The following is a 21,910-nucleotide window of genomic DNA, read 5'->3' on the forward strand; positions in this document are numbered from 1 at the left end:
CTTCTAGTTTTATTTTGAAACTAATATATTCAGAATCATGTTGTGAATCATGCATTTGGCCCAAATTGTCTAAATATCCATTAGTGGTGAGATTGGGAGGGGGGCAGATTGTTCTGCTATAATAACCTTTGAATGAAAATGACCCCAGTTTCATGGTGGCAACTCAAAAAATGCAAGAACTGTGTCACCTGAATGCTTTTGTTCAAAACACAAAAGTACTAACTATTATTACTGTTAATAAAACAATCTAACATAATTTTATTCTGGTAATACAACTATCTATAATGTTTTTATTTTATTTTAAATGCAGACCAATTAAAAATGCTATACACCTGCAAAATTTAGTTGCACTTTTCACGTTCTTATGGTCACAATATTGAAGTTGATTGGCATTCTTTTCTTCACTGGGAGTGAGTTTGGGTCTCTGAATACAGGTGTAGGTAGCCTTCCTAATTAACCAGCTATTAGTTTGTTTGAACTCAAAGTTAGTCCACACAACAGAACAAACAAAAGACATAATATCATGATATTAGATCATGCTTAATATTTTTATTTTATGAGTTTATAAATAGTAAATACAACACAATTTATGGTTGTTTTAGTGAGATAATTTATACTAGACTGGAAGATGAGTAAAACGAATAACTTCTGGTAAAAAGTAACAAGGCAATAAAGGGTAGAGAAAATTTTCACTTTAGATTGAAGTGTGCTGTTGAATCTGGGATGGAGGGATAAGGAGGACAATTTCCTCCTACTTAAGTTGAAGAATCGATATGCTTATTTTTTTTATTTATTATTTTTTTTCAGTCTAATTAGGGCTTTACCTATTTAAATATAGGGTGTAAAGAAGATATTTTTAAATGTTCCTTTAAAAAAAAAAAAATCAGAAAAAAGACTGACTGCCATTCAGCTCTTGGTTTGCAGGTCAACAGCAGTGGTTCATGTTTCTTAATTACTTTTGCTCCATCTTGCGGCAGTTGCAGCCCTAAACAAGTTAAATGTCACAGAAGCTATTTGAGAATGTCGGGATATTTCTAGAATAGCTCTAATGACTTTTCAGTTTATTGCCTCGCTGTGCAGCAGCAGACACTAGTAAAAAAACTACTGCAAGGTAGACATGAACTTCTATGCTATGAATTATTAATAATGGAAATGGTCCTTCGCTTTAATCAAAGGGAAATGACAGAATCCAAGCTGCCCTGCTTTTACTCTTTGTTTTTGCTCATTTAATGTTTCAGATCATTAAACAAATGTATTTTGAGTAAATACAAAAATGTAATTTTAGGGGAAACAAGCTATTCAAACTAACCTAGCACTACACAAATATGGTTCAGTTTTTCTACCCACACCTGACCTAAAATTTGTCTGACAACATGAAGTAGGCTAAAATGTCTGAAAGCGACACACCGAGCCTAAAGAAAGTTAAGATCAGTTAAGATCTGCAAAAGTTTTGGTCTGCAAAAGGTTACAAAGACATTTTTAAGGCTTTGGGTTTCCAGTCAACCATTGCTTTCCTACACAATTCCACTTGATTCTCGTCTCTCTTCACTGCTCTATCCAGGCTCTCTCCCATTGACTTTGATTTCTCAAGTTGAATTTCGACCAGGGCAATCAGTGAACAGAAGGAAAAGTTGCGAACGACAATGTCGATTTCCTGCGGTATTATAAAATTGTAGTCTGCCTGTAGTTTTTAGTAATGTCAGCGGAGGAAGTAAATATTTGTTTCTCAGCAGCTGAGAGTCCAGGTCTGGTTTTCACCAGGCTGACATTGTAAGCAGAATTATCTAAAAATGGACAAAACTGCAAACAGTGGTCAACAATGCATATAGGGGTTTGCCCAAAAAAAAAAAAAAGAAGAAATCCAGAACGTTATCTAAGATACTAACGCTGAGCAGAAAAAGGAAAAAGCGACTGAATGGCAGATATCACAAATGCTAGATGGCAGAAAGGAAACTAATCTACAAGGGGGCAAATACGTTTTGGCACTCTATTTATGTGATTCATCATTTGTTTGCAGAGACCTGCAGCTGGAGGAATATGTTGATCTGTACTGGAGAGACTACCCTTCATTAATTAGCTGCTTTATGGAGCGCTGCATCATAGACCAGGGTAAGAGACTAAATGGGTTAATGTGATATTCAGGCAGGAAATGCACAAGACATGTAATTGTAAAGCAAAAAAAAGGTTTTGATGCTCATAAAAGCTTAGAGAGCTCTTTGCATTTGTCCAGGTAATTCCAGTATAAACATATTATTTCCATAGCCTGTGTATCCAATTAAAGTTTAAATTTCATTGCTTCTCTGGTAATTGTTGTTTACCAGCAATGGCTGAACTTTTTTCCTCTTCCCCATTGCCTTGACCTTTGACTGGTACACTTTTTGTTCTCAGCTGCGATTGGTCAGATGCACCGGCCGTCCTTCCTCAGCTCTGATCCGCCATGTGTATTCAACTGGCTCAGTAGCTGCTTGAGAGGGGAGGCAAGCCCTCCATTTCCTTACCTGCCTGGCATCTGTCAGAGGACCAAGCTGCTGGTTCTGGTATAACCGCACTTCCTGTTTTTGAATGTTTTTAAGCCATTGTTCCATATATATAATGTTTAGGTCAAATGTTTTTGATTAATGCTTAACATTATGACGCTGTGGTAGCCATATTGATCTCTTACAGATGTTCTTAATAAAAACAAAAATAAATGCTGCATGTTTACATAACCATGCAATTTTGATGCTTGTTCTTGTTATTATAACTGGTTAGGATGATGGCCTGTTCACTTTTTTTTTTTTTTTTAGTTCAGTAAGGGGGCCTTTCATCGTTTAGTTTAAAAGTTGAATAAATAGTTCAAATTTTAAATTTTTCTGGTGTTTCAGCTTGAAAAATATGGCTAAATAATGTAACTCCGATACATACGCAAAGTGGAAACATTCTGTCCGAATATCCTAAATTTGTTTTAATTTATTCCAAAATTTCCAAAAAAAACACACAAAAACATATTTTATTATGTTTCCTCTCAACCCTGAATATTGACATTTTGTAAACATGTTCAGTCATGTTGAAAAGAACTGACAAAACTAGCTAAATGCTTTTCTTATTGTAATATCAACAATGTCCTTGAAGTTTTTTTCACTTAAGTCATTGCCTTTTACGTAATAATAACTTCTTTTGGGTCTCTTTTTCTTTTTTTTTGACAGAGTTATGCTCTGTACATCATTGGAGATGATAATGCTATGTCGACAAATGTATGGAAGTACCTCTTGAAGCTCTCAGCAGGTATGTTTCACTGTTGTTTATTTTTGTACCAGATGTTGGGGTTTTGGAGCAAAGCAGCAGTGCACCAATCAGCCAGCCAGTGGTTAAAATAGCCGAGACTGGTAACTGTCTGGCCCAAAAAGGGAAGAAGAAAGAAAGGAAAGAAAAAGGGGCCGGAGTGGTTTGGTTTTTCTCATTACTTTTGTTTTGAGCTTAGACAAAGGAACAGAAGTTTTGATGCATGAATGAAACAAAATTTATGCAAATGAGTTTCAATGTGCTGCAGTTCGGTTTCCTACGGTGTCGTAAAAGGTTTACAATTTAGTTTTATATTTTTTCATGTCAGGATTGATGTGGATAAAAGAACAGCCAGGCCTTTTTTCCATTAAAATTCTTACATTTATTTTAACATTGGTTAGTTTATCATAATGCAGCTTGAGTTTTTTTTTTTTTTTTTTTTTTATTCAAATTTTTATTATGGAACAACACGGAGGACGTGTATCTCCTCCATTTGCAACAGGTGGTACAGACATATACTAGCATCCATTCAGTTTAACATATTGGTCCGTACAACATACCCCTTCCTGTGGTTATCCTACCACCGGTATTTAGTGTTCCATTTTTTTTTTTTTTTTTTCCTTCTTCCGCCCCAGACCCTCTCAGAGGAACGGGGAGAAAAAAGAATTAACAAACTGGTACCACGTCATAAAAACTTTCCTGAACTGTAAAACAGTATACATCGAACAGAGTAGCTAAAGAACAGTGGGTGTCACCTCATTGTCATCGTTTTCAGATCTGGAGTCCATGAAAGTTTGCCATGGAGTCCAGGATCTTTCAAATCTGTCTTGCTCCAGTTTCAGTGCAAATGTCATTTCCTCCATCTTGCGAATGTCTTGGATGATGTTTATCCAGTCTTCTAGTGTGGGTGTTTTATCAGTCATCCATTTTCGAGTGATTGCTTTCTTGCTGGCAGTAAGCATTATATTGAACATGTATGTTTTATAGAATCCCTTTACACAGTTTGGTCGTCTGCCCAAGAACATCGTCTCAAAGCTCAGAACAAGATTGACCCCAATAACAAACTCTACACTTTGCTTAATTGTCTCCCAGTAGGAAAATAGTTTAGGACAGCTCCAAAAAATATGAAAGTGGCCGGCTTGATTCGACCCACATAACCTCCAGCATGTTCTGTCTGCATTTCTGCCCCTCTGAGCTGGCGTTTTGAAGAAGCGTGTAGCAGTCTTCCAAGCAAATTCCTTGTAGGCTAGTGATGATGTACATTTCCAACAGTTATTCAAAATGTCCGACCAGTCCTCAATGTGAATTTGACTGTTCCTTTCCTTGTCCCATCTCTCCTTTATATATAGTGTATTCCCCCCTGCCAAGTTTTGTAGTTCATTATACATTTTAGACGTTAATTTATTAACGGGGGTTGATTGATACGATTTTAGAAAGATGTTCAACATGTCGACAAATGTTCCGTCTAGCTTATCTTTGTTTGTTTTTTCTAGATAATGCCGGATTTGTAGATAACGGAAAAAGTCTCTGTTATCAAGGCCATATTTTTGCTTGATATCTTGAAAGGTCCTCAGACAACCTTTTTGATATAAATCATTGTATTTTACCAAGCCCTTATCAATCCACTTTTTAAAAGTAATATCTGTTTTATTTGGGGTAAAATCTTGATCATATACTATCCACCTGATTGGTAAACATGACTCTTTATTTTCTCTTACTAATTTTGACCAGGTCTTGAGTGCTGTTTCTGAACATGGATTGAGTTGTTTAAGGTCTTTTATTAAGTCTATATTTCCAATTGCTGCTTGCAAGGGGACACCAATGCTTTTGCATTCAATCTCCTTCCATTTTGCTGTGTATGAGGGGTCACACATTTCCACCAATGGGATTATTTGTGCTGCTTTGTAGTAGTTATTCATATTTGGGAGTGAGAGACCTCCTTTCCTTTTATTTAAGCAGCTTGAGTTTTTGACCAAATTATTGATACTTTAGATTTTTAACTTGCTGACAGAGAACCTAAATATAAACACACACTAATTCAGAAACATACAAAGGTCCAGATTCTTAAACTGGATCTATGATGATCTCTTAAAAATTTTTTCTTTGCGGTAGAATAATGAAGTCTGTGCAAAAGCTCAGAGTAAAAGAATGAATAAATTCAGCTGATCTGAATTTCCTGAAACGACAGCAGAATGACCATCTACCACTCTGCTGAGCATCCAGTATCCAGATTTGAGGAACAAACAAGTAATTAAACCCAACCAGGTTAATGTTTGGTACAAAAACATTAAGAATGTCTTAAGATCATTGCAGGAGCAATGTTTAAATTTGAATGTGGAAAAGTGTAGCATTTTGAATTGTAACATGTGAAGGAACCCTGTATAGGTCTTGGAAAGAAATTAATCTTCCTGTTTGTTTTTACATCAACCATTATGTAGTAAATGTAGCTCAGCACACCATTTTCATTATTTTTTCTGCACAACTTCTGTTTTTGTTTAATTCATAAATACAGTCTGTTACTTGCTCTACCATTGTTACAAGCCTGTGTTTTTGAATCCTGCTTGAAATTGTAAGTGTCACATCTGTGTGCAATGGTGTTTTATAAATACAGATCTGCTTTTTTTAAAGCATTATGTATTAATTAAATGGGTCATTTTAAGATGACTACTCATAAGAATAAAATTAAAAGTGTTTTGATCCTGTAAATAAACTCAGGAAGCAGCAGAGTGGGAGTTTTAAGGGACCAAGGTGACTTTTGGCTGTTTGTATTTCTTTATATAGAACCAGTTTAGTGCAGGATGTTGCAGCACAGGGACCACCTAAAATGGGAGAAGCTCTTAGTTGCTTTCCTGACAAAGGAAATCCCTCACTAAACCTTTTATAAAACATTTAATAAAATAATTTGTCTGTTTGACGCTGTCACAGCGTCAAAGGTTTAGTTACCAGAGACTCTGTCCTCTTCGGCTGCATTATTCTAGCTGAGTTGTTATTTTCTCTTTCACACTTGAGGGCAAATGTTTAGGGCATAATTATATAACACATTAGAAACCAACAAAAATGCACAAATCTTCTGGTCATTATGAATTTTCTGAAGAAATATCCCTGAAACTTAAAGTTCTGTGTACTTTTTAAATAGCCCGAAACAACACTTGGACAGCTTGTTTTTCTTGGTGTAATCATTTATCGACAAGTCACCCATATTAACCGTCAGCCCCACTGTGACCCACACCTAATCTGACTCTGCTTCAGAGTCAGATTATTACACAGTCTCCTGCTTTTCGTCCTTCTTTGTTGTCCCCTCATGTTAAAGCCCACTAGAGCTCCTTGGTGGCAGTTATTTGATCCGCCATTTTTCTTCTGTCACAGAATTTAGCCTTGAGCCTGTGAGTGATGAGGAAACTTTAGTTTGTCTCCTTCCAGCATTAAGACTTCATTTTTGCGTGGAACAGATTCCTTGTTACAAAAAGAAAAACATGATTTACTCATCCTGTATTTAAAGGGACAGTATTATGTAAAATCTACTTTTTGTTTTAGCCTTACATTATGTTATAGTGTTATTCCCTCGTCAAAAACATACCTGGAGTGTTGCCTTGATTCTTTCATGAATGTTTGAGAAATCCTATTATCTCCCATGGCAACCATTCACCTGTGGAAACACCTGGGTGTCCTTTGAGACACAGCTCCTCCTCTGAGCATCTGCCTCACAGAGAAGCCCTCCCGGTGACTCCCTCACTCAGCTCCTTCAGACTAGCCAGCAGCAATTAGCAAACACTTGCTGAACTCATTATATAAACTACTTCTCAGTTCAACGCTGGTAAAAACGATGTTAAATGGTTAATGGGGGCGTGATGTTGTGATGACATCCTGAAGGCTGAGTATCAGAAAAAGCAGGAGTTTAATTAGAAATAAAATTTCTTTTAAATCATATTTGATATATGGCATTTTCATAATAACTGAAGTTAAGAGTTACTTACTATGTGCATGGACAATACATAATACTGGCACTTTCACTCTTAATCTAAGTGTGCTTCATGCCAAATTTTAGTAGCAGATTTAAATAATTTCAGGAAAACTTTAGAATACCTTATGTTATTATAATCCTAACTCATAAATAAGGCTTAATATATGGAAGTTGAGATATTGCTTGCTGTTGCTGTTTGCTGTGTTTAATGTCCGTGTCTTTATCATTCTAGGCCAGAGGCCCCGTGTTAGTGAGCCAAACTCCAGAAGGTAAAATAAGCTGAAAGAAAATTTTGTAAATTCAAAGAATTTGTACAACTATCTTCTGACACTTTTTTGTGTTTTTAAAAACTCTGTCATCAAATCATGATTGAAATCATTGGTAATTTTTCTGACAAAGTACTTCTGTGTTTTGTTTTTCCAGGCAGAGCAGTGTGAAGGTCAGGTTTTCCAGTGAGAGTCTAGCTGAGCAGCTGGTGGTGTGGCTCACCTCACAGGGTACGAGCAGCGTATCATTTTCCTCCCATTGAACACAACACTGCCTCACAACAATGGATGTTTTGACACTTGCAATGAAGCTAAAGTCAACAAATTGACTTTCACAGCCAAATCAGATATGTTATTTAGATAAGTGAACAATTGTGGGGTATGTAGCCAATCAAACTTTATTGGTAGAGACCTTTTCTTACAAGCGTGTAATACAAAGGTTAAATACCGGCAATTGCACATGAAGCGCTAAAATAAGAACTATAGAGGAGGAATTGTGGGAAAAGTACAAATAAAAACTTATGAAGATATGATAATTATATATAAAAAAACAATCAACTATCTGATAAATAGTAAAATATTTTTGATAAAATAAAACTTTAAGGTAAACAATAGCTAGTAACGAAAAAGAAAACATACATATTTAGCTTAATCTCACATTTATCATACCAGGTTTTATTCATTTGAGATTCAATTAAAAAAATACTAAAAGCAAGTATATGGAAGGGAGTTAGGAATAGGGTTCAAATCCAAATTATGAGTTCTCATAATTTTGATTTGAACGCACTCAGTTAAATTAGTTCTGTTCCAGTTGCTCTACTACTCATTACTGTTTAAAGAAGGGGAATGGGAAAACAGCCTCAGTTTCATTGCTATTATCCTGAACCAAAAGCAACAACTAATCCTGAGATCGAAAACATCAACTTTCTGTACTTTATATGGCCGTCAGATAACAAATACAAGCTGGCAGAGGAGTAAAAAAGAGAGCGCTCTGTCATAAACCTCAGTGAAGCGTATGGGAAATCCACCATGTGGAGACGTTGAGAAGACACATTCACTCAAACATTCCCGCTGTCCAGCACCAATAAAAAGGTGGCTGCATATCTTTATTTTCAAATTTAAAACCGAGTTTCTGTTGCAGCTTTTTCACAAGACTCTCAACATGTGTTTTAAAAGAGGGAATCATTTAAGGTTCTTGAAAATTTATAGAAGTTTAACTTCTCCAGTTCAGTTCCCTCTAAGGCGGTTAGTGAGATTATAGTTTATAAAATGTATTCTTTAATCAAACGGGGGTTTTTACTGCCTCTGAAGGACTCGTTGTCCATGTTAAAAGTTGGGTGTAGGTTTTTCTCTCCCTGTGGGTCTGGGCCAGTTACTAAAACTTCTGTTTTCTGCTCATTAACATCATTTTAACAGCACTTGGTCCATGTTTAAAAATGCATGATCTGTCTTTATTGTTGCTTTTAAACTCTAAATAACCAAAATTATTCACCCCTGCCTTTCCACCGCTGCAGGCTTCACCCTGAAGGATTTGGAGTCGGTCCCGTTCGGGGTGGCTTTGCCCATCAGAGAGGCAATTTACCAATGTCGTGAGCAGCCGTCCTCTGATTGGCCAGAGGAAGTCTGTCTGCTGATTGGCCGACAGGACCTGACCAAGCAAGCTCACAAGATGACCCTGGCAAAAAGCAAAGCTGTAAGTAGAGATTCCTGAAATCAGGATGTAGCCATCTATAGTAGAATTCAATTTTACTCTTATTCTGCCATTGGGTTACAATATTATCGATAACTGCATTCTCTTTAAATCTACATGTTTAAAGCCCTTAAAACTACCAAAAGCATGCCAATATATATATAAAAATATATATCTCCTCGTTAGTATAGTGGTGAGTATCCCCGCCTGTCACGCGGGAGACCGGGGTTTGATTCCCCGACGGGGAGTAAAGGTTGTTTCAGGTCCCTCTTGAAAATGAGATCTAGATCTCAACGGGGTTTACCTGATTAAATAAAGGAATATTATTATTATTATTATAATAAGGCAAAGCAAGGATATTGATTTGATTTTAAGTTATGTGGATTTTAAGTTATCTGGAAAGATTGTAAACCACAACTTGTCACTTTGCTGCAAACTTAACAGTTAACAATGCTACAGAGATGAAAAATCTGAACACAACAAAATTGTGTTTTGGCGGGGATACTCAGGCGGGGATACTCACCAAGTGTAAAACCTTTCTATTACCCAGATCTATGAAGACATTTGGTATAGTTGGATGCAGATATACTAATACCAGAGGCAGTGGCCGCCTTTATCTCCTGAAAGGCCAGTGCTCACAGCTTCATCTGTCTCTTCAGAAAGATTTTCACTTCCAAGTGTTTTCAGTCTGTAGGATCAGGATTCTCCTTGGTCCCTCCCGCATCCTCAGAAGCAGACGAGGAGGAAGATGGCATGTTGGACATAATTCATGAGGTAACTGGTTTGTGGGCCGTTTTTTTTTCTGACTGAAATATTTTTGCTTCTTCTAGTTTGTCTAGAGATTATCTTTGATAATTCAGACTGATTCTGCCACACTATCAGTTTTCTGGACACTGACCATGGGAATTCTGTATCTTCGGTGCAGCGCTGCTGTAACCTGCTGTTTATAGTTGTCAACTGCTATGGTCACTATTGCTATTTTAAAGAGCTGGAGGGTTAAGATGAAATCTTTTGTCTTTTCATTTTTCTCCCTCAGGTTACAGGACTGATCTGGAGTCAAGATTTAAGGATCCAGGAAGTCAGAAGGCTCCTCCAGAGCTCAAGGCCGGTCCGAGTTAGTGTTGTTCAGCAACCTGAAGTCTCAGACCACGAGTACATAGAGGAGAAAGAAAACAAGTAAGCACAATTTGTATGTGTTGATATAATAATGTATGATCTAAAACAGACGCTTAATTGGAAGAAAATATTGAGCATGCAGCAGCTTTTAAAGGGATGCGAAACATCCTGTGTGTTTTGGTTCTTGTTTTGTATGTACTACACGCCTAAACATGTTTGACATTTGATCTGTTTTATTTTATGTGATTTGGTTTTTGTGTGTGTGACATTTTTAATTTCTTGGAATCTTTTTGCCTTACTATTTTGTCTGCTTTAGACTTCTGCAGTTGTGCCAGAGGACGATGGCTCTTCCGGTTGGCAGAGGCCTCTTCACGCTTTTTTCCTACCATCCTGTACCAACTGAACCGTTGCCTGTACCAAAACTCAACCTTACAGGTTATTACAATTGCATTAATGTTTTTACCTCAGTGTTTACTGCTTTCAAGATTTTATTTATTTATTTTTTTTATGTCTGGAATTTTCTTAACAAGAAAACTTACAAATAGGAAGAAGAAAAAAAGAACAGATTGATTTAATTGAGTACAATATCATTAACTTTTATTTTGCAATGCTGTCTGCTTTGTGTTTCTCTGCTCCAGGCCGCGCTCCTCCCAGGAACGCTATGGTAGATCTCAACAGTGGGAACATTGATGTTCCTCCCAACATGACCAATTGGCCCAGTTTCCATAATGGAGTTGCAGCAGGACTTAAAATAGCCCCCGCTTCACAGGTTATCTCAAAGCTTCAAGCCTTATGTCTGCTTTCATGTGAACATGCATTTTTTAAAAGTTTAGTAAGAACTGCTTCCAAATCTATTGCTTTACTACCATATTTGGAAAGTCTATCTTTAGGCAGCCGCAATATGGCTGCACATAAAACCTAGTAGAAGTTGCAGGTATAAACTATTTGTTTCTCTTGCTTCTTTTGCATGTTCCTTTCTTGTCAAACATTTTTCTTTTAGTGTTTAAATGCAGAAAATGTAGAAATGCATCAACTTGCATTACTAGTAACATTATTTCAAGATCTAATCTCCCACATGATACAAATCAAATAGAGCATAAATAAGCTGAATTGAATAATAGCTACTGCAATAATTCAGTATGATTATGTTACAACTTCTTATGTGTAGTTTATTGCGCACCCATTATTGTGTTGAATAAAATGTTAACTTCTAAATAAGAAATGTAACACTCGAAAATAGTTTCTCTCCTTTATTTTTAAAGATGCATTTTTGAAGGAGCCTCCTGGTTCTCGACTGAATATTTTAACTAATAGACTTTAATTAATAGAACTTACAGCTCTATTAAGTATCCAGGGAAAGGCAGGCGCGTTTGGGTATCGCTAGGGAATCGGGTTTAGATTATTCTTTTGCTTAAATATGCTGATTCTTTACTACTCGTCAATAAAGAAAAACCTTTTTTTTCTACAAACAAGTCTGATTATGTTTTGTTTCTTGTCTTAAGGTGGACTCGGCATGGATCGCATACAACAAGCCAAAGAGCCCCGAGCTGGCTAACGAGTACGCAGGCTTTCTAATGGCCCTCGGCCTCAACGGACACCTCACCAAGCTGGCTACGCTCAACATACATGACTACCTCACCAAGGTTTGCACAAACAGGGTTCAACAGTTTTTTGGGTTTTTTTTGTTCATTTTGTAGCGTAAATCCCACCAATATTCCCTGATTGAAATATGCAGATTGATGCTCATGAATATCCTCGATTTAACTTAGCGGTTGCTCTAAACGACCGCTGCACCAGTAATTTACAGAACACAGTAAACTTACGTGGAATTTAGTACACAGAGACGATGCTCCCCTTTGCTTTGATTTGCTTGCTCTCACACACAACAACATGCTCACCTCTCTTGAGATGAGCGTAAACGAGAACTGTAAACTTGCATCAAAGCCCGACGGCTAGTCAAAGCGAAACTCTGGCTTCTGAGAAATTTAGAAATAAGACGATGCTTTCCCACTTTCAGTGGAGAAAAACAGGATGCTGCGTGTCAAAACTTATTTTTTCTTGTTCTTTCTTTTACCTAAATAATAAAAAGTCACCAGAGAAATGAATAAAGACAAACAGGAACCACTGCAACCATTCAGCAGTTAAGATTCGTTTTCATGTTGATTCAGATTGTGAAATTAAGTTGTAGTTGTCAATGTGCATCCCCTGTGACTCATTTATGTAAATATGCAGTGTAAGAAGGTCCACTCAAAGAATGCACATGCAACTTACAGGTAGCTCTAATTGCAAGCTGCAATGTTCATTCTGGTTTTGAAGTGAAATTTAAATGGGAAGCAATCAAATTTTTTTCTTTTCTTTTTCATGAAGGTTATTTTACTGATTGAGTGAAAACATAATATCATTGATGAATGCCTAAAGTATTGATTAATGGAAATAAAGTAATCCTATTTTGTAATAAATTTGAAATTGAAAGCGTGTAAACCCAATCCAGGAAGTGCTCACAGTATCCTTTTATTTATTCACAAAGACGAGTATTAACAGCTCAACCCAGCAGTGTGAATGAAAGTTGTGAACATGGTTGACAGTGAAGCGTTTTCGTCGGTGGTGGTTTTCTTCTGGTTTCAACTTTCGCTGTTGAAGAGAAATTACACCGCTATGCAAACGAACAGTTAGTCAGAATTGTGCATGGCTGTGGTTTTAAAGAGAATTTTGAATCATGCTCACGACCAAGCAGATCGTTAATCCCCAGGCTTCAGCTGCTTTTTGACATGCATTGAGTCAGCAATGCAGCTAAATAAATAGGTGTACATTTTACACACTCAAACTTTATTGGTAGTAATGAGATGCTTTAAAGATTTCAGAAATACTAAGTGAATAAATTCTCATTTTTAAAGCATTCTGATAAATGTTGTCCACATAAACCATAATAGAATTTAGGTAAAGCACCTTACCTTACAAAATGCACTTAAAAAAGATGAACCAGAAGTAATTTCATTAGTATCAGTGTAAAAACGAAACAGCGGGGAAGTACATAAGGCAAGGACACAAGTAAGAATTTTATTTCTGTATATATTAATTTGTGGCATAGAGCAAAAATTGACCATATTCAAAACCATTTAATAGAAACTTGATGCATGCTGTCATTGTTATCCGGACATCCACTGTAGAAAATTATCCAAATCCATAGTTGTTCAAACATTTTTGCTGTTGTGTTACACATGGCACCATTCAGCAGGATTCTGTAAAGAGTTAATAACCACAGGCTTCTTACGCTACCACTCCCTCTCTTCCTTCCCCTTTGTTTGTTCTTACCGGTTTTCATTCCTTGAGTCAATTTTCTTCTGTTCTTCCTTCCGTTGTTGTGCTTCCTTATTGTCCTATATCCTGTCCTTCTTTCCTTTGTTACGTACTTCCATTTTTCCTTCCTGTCCCTTCTTTATTCTACTTTTTCTTTTTGTGTCCTGTCTCCATTCCGACTGTCTACCTCCAGTGCCTTCTGCTTTCCAGTTTGGTTTTTGCTGGTGCCTTTATGTAAACCAGTCTCACTGTAGCAATGTATGCCGCAAAATAATAGCAAACCTTTTTATTTCTTATTTTCAACCATAAAGTCTCGAAAAGAATGCAGTACTTACATTTATATAAAATCGATTATTAATTGGAAACGAACTGATTTATGACACGTTTTCTGTATTGCATGTGAGAATGTAAAGGAAAACGGCCTCTGTAGTTATTTTTTGTGATTACCTGTCAACAGTGAGACTGAAATATTTTTCATTCTGTGTCTGTCCCTGTTTCTGAAAGGGACATGAGATGACCAGCATTGGACTCCTGCTGGGCGTTTCTTCTGCCAAACTGGGCACCATGGACATGTCAATCACCCGACTGCTCAGTATTCACATTCCTGCTTTGCTCCCTCCCACCTCCACTGAGCTGGACGTGCCACACAATGTTCAGGTGCGTGCATTGTAGACATGAATGTTATTTTTGGGCGAATCAGAATCTAAAAATACCACAAGGTTTTTTTGTTTTTTTTTCTATTTACCACCCAGCACAAAAACTGCACTAAAATCATTTTTAAATGTCACTGTCTGTCCTGCAGGTTGCTGCTGTCATTGGTATCGGTCTGGTGTACCAGGGAACAGGACACAGACACAACGCTGAAGTCCTGCTGTCTGAGATTGGTCTGTGTTGTTTTCTTCTGTAAAAGATGAATGGTTAACAAAAAAAAAAAGATTTTAAACCTTTACTGCCTCTGTGGAAATGTAAAACTTTATAATTATCCCAGAATTTATACTTTTGGCTTTGAATGCAAAACATGCATAGCCTGTGGCAAATACAGTCATGTGGGAAAATTGTGGAAACTGAAAATAAAGCCTTTTTATATTTTGTGTAAAATGGAATTAGAAAATGCAGTTTTTTCAAGGAAGTTGTTGGGGGAACTCCCACGTTTATTCCTGCACAAAATGGATGTCCCAGGGGCTTAGTATATAGTAAAAAGAAGTGGACCCAAAACCGAGCCTTGGGGCATCCCACAGATCAAAACAGCAGAGTGTGACATGATGTGGTTTATACAGACACAGAAACTTTTATTTCAAGGGTCAACTAATCTAAAAAAATCCAAGAGATAATCTCCAACTAGTGGTTCTCAATTGTTTTCTGTCATGCAACCTCAATATTAAGTTATTGCAGCTCTTTTATTGTTTTAATTCCTAAAACAATTTCCAAGTTAAGTTTATGAACTCAATTTGTAACATTTAGTCTGTATGATACTCAAAAAAAGAAAAAAAGTTCAAATGATTCACTGGGACATGCATTTTTTAGATTAAACACAGTAACACTCAAAACCTGTCAGCTTTATCAACTTATTCATCGTAAAAATGTTAGATAGATTTTCTTATATTTCTGTGTGAAATTTGCGCTATTGTCGCAAATTTTGCAGCCTACAAAGTACTGCTCTAAACTTTGCTTTATTTCGATTAGGATAATTAACAGTGTCAATGTCAGCTGAACAGTCTAACAAAACTAGAACAGCTGTCACTGCTGCAAACAAAGTTCTGTTGAATTCATCTTACAAAAACTGCACTGGTTTTTGTCAAAAATTCGAATCGTTCATTCATTTATTCAACTTCAGCTTTGATTTCTTTACCTTATCCGTGTTGTTTATTGCTTCTGTGGCCGTGACATTGTGTGTTTATACAACAATGAAGTTAAACTAATAAAGTCTTGCATGTGTTTTTATAGGCCGACCTCCAGGTCCAGAGATGGAGTACTGCACTGACAGGGAGTCCTATTCACTCGCAGCAGGACTCGCACTTGGCATGGTTTGTCTTGGGGTGAGTGACCCAAATAAAAGCACAAAGTTTGTGAAACAAATGGGAACAGGAAAACATTTGTAGGTCTAGATTTCCTTGACTGTTAATATTGTTTTCTTTTCAAGGTTAAATCTTGGTTTTACTGCAGGTTTATGCATAATATTAGTAGTATTGTTTCTGTAGGTTTGTGCTTAAATGCTTCTTTTACAAGTCTTTGGAATGCAGTTTTTTCAGAAACACTCACCATCTTCTACAATGCCAATTTTTGTTTGCTATTAAGCTGTTCTTTCTACTGTTTTTGAGATACTTCAATGTGTGAGTCCCTTTTAATTTTTCTTTTTATTATCGATTCCCCTAATCATTTGATATCTTCTCTCTCTGTGTTACCATTTCCTCTGCGTTTTTCAGCACGGCAGCAACCTGATTGGAATGACGGACCTCAACGTTCCCGAACAGTTGTACCAGTACATGGTCGGGGGCCATCGGAGAGCTCAGGCCGGGGCCAGCAGGGAAAGGCACAAGTCTCCCAGCTATCAGATCAAGGTAGACGCAAACACAGAATTGAAAGGTGTTACAGAATACAAAAAGGAAATTGCAGATTGCAGTGCCGTAAAAATGGCAAGCGCCAAAATGAGGTTTCCTCACATGCCAAAATGTTTCAGAAAGAACATGGAAACAGTGCTATAAAGAGACAGCTGTCATTAGATTATTCATTCGAATGACTATCTTCTCAGGAGGGTGATACAATAAATGTAGACGTGACGTGTCCAGGAGCCACGCTGGCCCTCGCCATGATCTACCTGAAGACCAACAACAGGTAAGACGAGTTTTCATGAGGTTTTGATCCAGGATTACTTTGTATTCAAACCCATACACACATTCTCCTACCTTAACTGTGAATCCCCGCAGCTCCTCCAGAGGTACCATGAGCCACATGGCTCTTTCTCTGGTTTATGCTTTCCTCCCCCAGACTTTCTTTCTAGGTCACAGGTGTCAAACTCCAGTCCTGGAGGGCCACTGCCCTGCAACTTTTAGATGTGCCTCTGCTGCACCACACCTGCATAGAATAATTAGGTCATTAAGGCTCTGGAGACCTTATTTACACAAGGAGGAGGTAATTAAGCCATTCAATTCCAGTGTTTTGTACCTGAGGCACATCTAAAAACTGCAGGACAGTGGCCCTTGAGGACTGGAGTTTGGCATCCCTGGTCTAGGTGGATAGCCATGTGATCAAAGGTTTGCAGTTGTCCTGCAGCGTTTTTCTGATAATCAGCAGTTCTCTATTAGTCATTCAAAGCTTGGGGACATTATTTTATTATCTAGCCCTGCTTTCACATAACTTTCCACAAGCTATGTTAAAGTTTGTGGTTGTTAGGTGACAAAATGAGTTTCTGTACTCTATTTTTAAAGTACCTAACCCTATAAATGAAATGACACATTGTCATTATTCTGCTTTATAGATGTAGTTTGTATAGCAGTTTTCTGCTTCTTTATCTCCTAACTGCTACCCTGTTTTAAAGAGCTGAAGGTCTGCTGAAAATCTTCTTACTTCCTTGTTGTGCCACCTTGCCTTTTTTTCTCTCCACTACTCTGTGACTTTGATATCATCTGAAGGATACATGCAAGTTTTAAACGAATCCGGTTGAAAAAGAGGTGAGGGGATTGGCGGTGTAGCTTGGCGCAAAGGATACATTACAAATTCTAAGTGGGCATTTGTGCACAGATTGTAGATTTGTGCACACCATATTATTAAATCTGTGCAAATAATATAGAACTACTTTATTAAAGGTGCTTAATCTCTGCTAAATCGAGCTACTTCTAATCCATGTGAACCGCAGTGCATCATAACCTGACGACAGAAGAAAACTCTTCCACCTCCCAGCTGTGTAGTTGGTCAAGGGGTTCCTAATTTTGTCAACGCTCGCCCAACTTTGTCTGCCTGTCTGTTAGCGGAGAAGGTGTTGAGGCAGGGTATTAACACTCCCTTTTCTCATCCTGGTTCTGTCCTTTAGGTCGATTGCTGATTGGCTGAAACCTCCAGATACTTGGTTTCTGCTGGACTTCATTAAGCCAGAGTTTCTGCTGCTGAGGGTTAGTTTGACGGCAGCTATTTGGCTCTTTGCTCATGAGTCGGATGATATTTTTCCCACCTCTCCTAAGTCTGATGTACTTGCTTCTCTTCTCCAACAGACTCTTGCACGGTGCATTATCATGTGGGATGAAATCCTGCCAAACACAGAGTGGGTTAAGAGTAATATACCCCAGGTGAGAAAATGCACAGATGACGGCATTACAGATTGTTCCTGCGGTGTTGTATTCTTGTAGAGCTTACAGAAAGTTGCTATACCACACATCCCTATAATCATACTGGTTAGCTTTGAGTGTATTTTACGTGACAAAGCTTTTTCCAGAGCAAACATTAAGGATAATTATTTCTACAGAATGTTAACATTCAAAAGTCTAAAGCCAGAGAATGCAGTGTCTGTGGTAGAATTAGACATCCTGATAAGGTGAAAGTAGAGAAAACAGCTGGAATGTGTCAGTGCTACTATGTCAGCATGTTTTCCTTCCAGAACATTTTTCTCTTTTTACTTTGACCTTAAAAAATTTAGTTAGGAGCCTTCTCTTTTCAGCAGTTTAAGACTCATCTCAAAGCTTTATTTTCTGCTTTGATACATCCCAGGCTTTTCTGCCTTTAGAGAGTTTTGTCATCAAGCAGTTAACCGCTAGTTTGTATTGGTACTGTATTCTGCACCGCTTTCAGTCTGGGTTTTTTAAAATCCCACTCAACTGAAACTGCTTTTCTTAGAATCTCAAATGATATTTTGATGCAGAGTGCAACAGTAAATGTTCTGTGCTGCTTTCGGTTAGAGCTGACTTCAGCTTTTGGTGCTTTTGACCCTTTGACTCTGCTAAACAGGTCTAGGTGTTAGGCTGGTATATCAGGTTCTGTTTTGCAGAAGTCGTCTTGTCTGATGGATGTATCTTCTTGACTACATCAACTTACAGATCTCATTCTTGTCTCGTTCAGTTTGGCGTTCCACTGAGTTTTGTTTTGGGGCCATTGTTGTTTATGATCTGGCTGCTCCCTCTTACTTGCCATATTGTCATTTTTTTAAAGGACATCTCCTATCATTGTTGTGGAGATTATCCAGTTGTATATTTTCCTTCTTCCAAATAAAGTTTCACTATTTTACATTCAGTTAAATGCTGAATGGTTGACAGTTATTCTTTAATTAAATGCGGAAAAAACTGCAATAATTATCTTTTCACCAAAAGAAAAAAAGATATCTTGGTGTTTTGGCGAAATTTACTGGAGACCATGGGATAACCTTTCACTCAGATTTCAAACTTTAAGACATTTTTAGTGCAACTACATCCCAGTCTGTTTGGTGGGATGATCATCATGATTAAGTAGATATAAAGACTCATATTAGCTTTGTTTCTATCTCAACCCACCATTAAAATAAACATAAAGAAACCGGGCATGATTCAAGATTTGCACCTCTTATTGCAGAACTTTATATAAGTTTTGGGTACATTTTTCATTTATTATGATGCCATGATGTCTTTTAATTTTTATCGTCATTTGCATAATTATTTAGTTTCAATAATTCAAGTCAATGTCAATTGACATTGCCTTTGAATTATTGAAACTAAATAATTTCAATGTATCATTTGGTTTGTTTTAGATCATGAGGGGGACCTTTGACCCCTCAGAAGACATCAATATGGACACAATGGCGTAAGTACAGAACCCAAAATGATCAGTTTAAATTTGTTTGCTGCTGTTAAGTCATTGTTGTTTTAGCAGTTAAATCAGCCTGAATAGTGCTTTTATTTTACTTCTCTACTTCCAGGGTTTTGCAAATATTCTTTTACATGTACAAGCACTTTTATTTTTGTGTCTTGTTGATTTTTTTTATCCTTTGAAATATTTTAATAAAAAAACTTCTGTTTTTTGGTATAGCATTTCTAAAAGGTTTTGTTTTTCCCAGTCAAGCCCAAGACTACATCACAGCTGGCGCGTGCATGGCATTGGGTTTACGCTTCGCCGGCTCTGCCAATTCCGATGCCTTCGACTGCCTCTACGAGTTTGCCAAGATCTTCATGAAGATGATGTCATTTGCTGGCACTGCGGCTGTGGGTGCAGTGCGTGTTTATTTATGTTCTTCACCTTTCAGTAATTTGCCACAGTCATGGAAAGTACTTGTGCATTTTTCTCTACTTTGTTTTGCCTTCACTTGCATGCTGGTCCCTCTCAGCAGATGGGTTATTATAATCTGCAAACCTGCCTGTCGATGATCCTGCTGGCGATGTCTATGGTAATGGCAGGCTCTGGGAACCTGAAGGTCCTGCAGCTGTGCCGCTTCTTCCACAAGCGAACTGGCGGCGAGATGAACTACGGCTTCCACATGGCTCATCACATGGCCCTCGGCCTGCTCTTCCTGGGAGGTGGCAGGTGAGATGAACATAGAGGCAATTTAAATATGTTCCAAACACTGAAATAACGCTCAGAGAATTAATCTAGCAGTATTTAAATTATGGACATTCAATGTTATTTGCAAGTTAATATTGCAAAAAAAACAACAACTATGAAATATAGAAATACTTAAGTTTTTTTAAACTATATTAACGATTAATCAAATATACTCATCTCCTATGTGAATGCACACAACACTTGAAAATCTGTAGAAAGGAATATTTAAAGACATTTTCCTTTCTACAGATTTTCTTATCTGAAACCCATAAATAATAAACTGTAACCGATTGACTTCAATAATCTAATTAGTAAAACGGTATTTTTATAATAGAAGCAGCTATTCTGCAAAAAACTTAGGTTTGTTAGATTTGGTAATATCTCTTGCATCATCATGCAACCTGGGGACGGCGGATGTTTCGGGTCTCTCAACATCATCCAGTGGACCCAGCCAGGGTTGATCAGGCCTCGACTTGTGTCCCAGTTGGAACCCACACAACAACCACCCTGTGGCTTTCTCTGTGACTTCGGTTTCAGATTTCATGGCCCTCCACTAAGCCACCCCTGCAATGCGTTGTCTGCAGAGGGAGCCACCAGAGAATCCTCTGCAGCCTCATCTGCAAGCTTTGGGCAGCTGCTGAAAAGAGAATTGCTGGCAATTTCACATTTGTTTTTCTTATTACTCAAATTAACCTTCTGCTGTATTTAAAGTCCTTCTTAGAGGGGACTCGGCTGATATGAAAAGATCAGTGGGAGTGTGAATGACCCTTCAATACACATGTTCCTAAAATGTTCAGGTTTTGTTTGAAGGGTACTGAAACCATAGGTGTACTTTTATTTTGCAGATAAACAGATTGATCCATAGAGGGTGAACCGATTTATTGGTGCCGATTTATCAGTGCCGATTTTCTTAATTTTGGGAAATTCGGTAATCGGTCAAATCTTACATGTGAAGCCGATCTTATCTATCTCTGTAAAGGAAGGTCTTCAAACAAACCACTGTTCTCTTCTGCTCTCCCGTGAGAACAGTTTTACTGATGGACTGGCCCACCAAGTTATGTCTCCACCTTTACCATTAACAATAGTTTCCCCTCTGTTGCTAACTCAGCAGCTTTCTTCCTATATTGAGCAATATTTCATACAAAAAAAAAAATGGTATCAGCCAAAATTGGAATCGGCAGGTAAGGCTTTAAAAAAAAAAAGGTAATCGGTAATCAGTGCACCCCTATTTACTAACATACAATTTGAGACATTTTTGTGTAAATGTGTCTAATTCTGTAATATTTGGCCTAAAACCGTCTTCGTGCTGTCCTCTTTGGGTTGAGCGGTCGTTGCTGCAGTTGAATTTTCCTATTGCTTATGACCTGAACAGTTTTGTTGATACCTACATCACCTCCGTTCTGATATATAACCGTCCCACTCAGACACCCCCCCCCGTTGCGAGTCAGCAGTTGGAATTGTGAAAGTGGCGAGTGTCAATTCAATAGCATTTTTCTGCTTTGCACACGCGTTACTCATTTGAAAAGTGGACAATGTCTGACTACAGAACCTAGGAAGTGGGAGAGGCTTAGCAGCACTTAGTTCTTGCTCAGAACAGTTGCTGCAGAACAGATGGTGCTTTGACATGTTGTCACCAAAGACTCCAGGAAAACAAAAAATGTTTAGGTTTGTAGCTAGTCACTTTTTTTCCAAAGGGAGTATCTAAATATTGCCATAGAGCAGCTAAGTTGGAAACAGTGCTTTCCTTCATCCTGACCACATGTACACTTAACCTCCTCACCTCATCCAGGCTCTTGGTTCTGTATTTTGACTCCGTCCACTTTG

At 37.7% G+C, this 21,910-nt stretch overlaps 1 protein-coding gene across 6 annotated transcripts in view; it reads left to right on the forward strand.

Moving 5' to 3' along the window:
- The window catches only part of anapc1 (anaphase promoting complex subunit 1), a 55,767-nt gene that overhangs the window by 18,235 nt on the left and 15,622 nt on the right, over positions 1-21,910 (forward strand). For 2 of the 6 annotated variants that reach the window (XM_023327616.1, XM_023327618.1), the window contains exons 23-43: positions 2,018-2,109; positions 2,389-2,537; positions 3,186-3,264; positions 7,455-7,491; positions 7,646-7,719; positions 9,003-9,181; positions 9,866-9,952; positions 10,215-10,354; positions 10,611-10,729; positions 10,933-11,063; positions 11,797-11,937; positions 14,096-14,248; positions 14,394-14,475; positions 15,536-15,627; positions 16,015-16,149; positions 16,341-16,423; positions 17,619-17,697; positions 17,797-17,871; positions 19,299-19,351; positions 19,605-19,758; positions 19,872-20,068. In XM_023327616.1, the coding sequence (XP_023183384.1) occupies positions 2,018-2,109; positions 2,389-2,537; positions 3,186-3,264; positions 7,455-7,491; positions 7,646-7,719; positions 9,003-9,181; positions 9,866-9,952; positions 10,215-10,354; positions 10,611-10,729; positions 10,933-11,063; positions 11,797-11,937; positions 14,096-14,248; positions 14,394-14,475; positions 15,536-15,627; positions 16,015-16,149; positions 16,341-16,423; positions 17,619-17,697; positions 17,797-17,871; positions 19,299-19,351; positions 19,605-19,758; positions 19,872-20,068 (2,331 nt within the window). The remainder of the gene's footprint in view (positions 1-2,017; positions 2,110-2,388; positions 2,538-3,185; positions 3,265-7,454; positions 7,492-7,645; positions 7,720-9,002; positions 9,182-9,865; positions 9,953-10,214; positions 10,355-10,610; positions 10,730-10,932; positions 11,064-11,796; positions 11,938-14,095; positions 14,249-14,393; positions 14,476-15,535; positions 15,628-16,014; positions 16,150-16,340; positions 16,424-17,618; positions 17,698-17,796; positions 17,872-19,298; positions 19,352-19,604; positions 19,759-19,871; positions 20,069-21,910) is intronic. The other 4 variants (XM_023327617.1, XM_023327620.1, XM_023327619.1 and 1 more) reach the window with 2 other exon arrangements.

Source organism: Xiphophorus maculatus, chromosome 22 (genome assembly GCF_002775205.1).
Source record: "Xiphophorus maculatus strain JP 163 A chromosome 22, X_maculatus-5.0-male, whole genome shotgun sequence".
NCBI classification, from domain to species: Eukaryota; Metazoa; Chordata; class Actinopteri; order Cyprinodontiformes; family Poeciliidae; genus Xiphophorus; species Xiphophorus maculatus.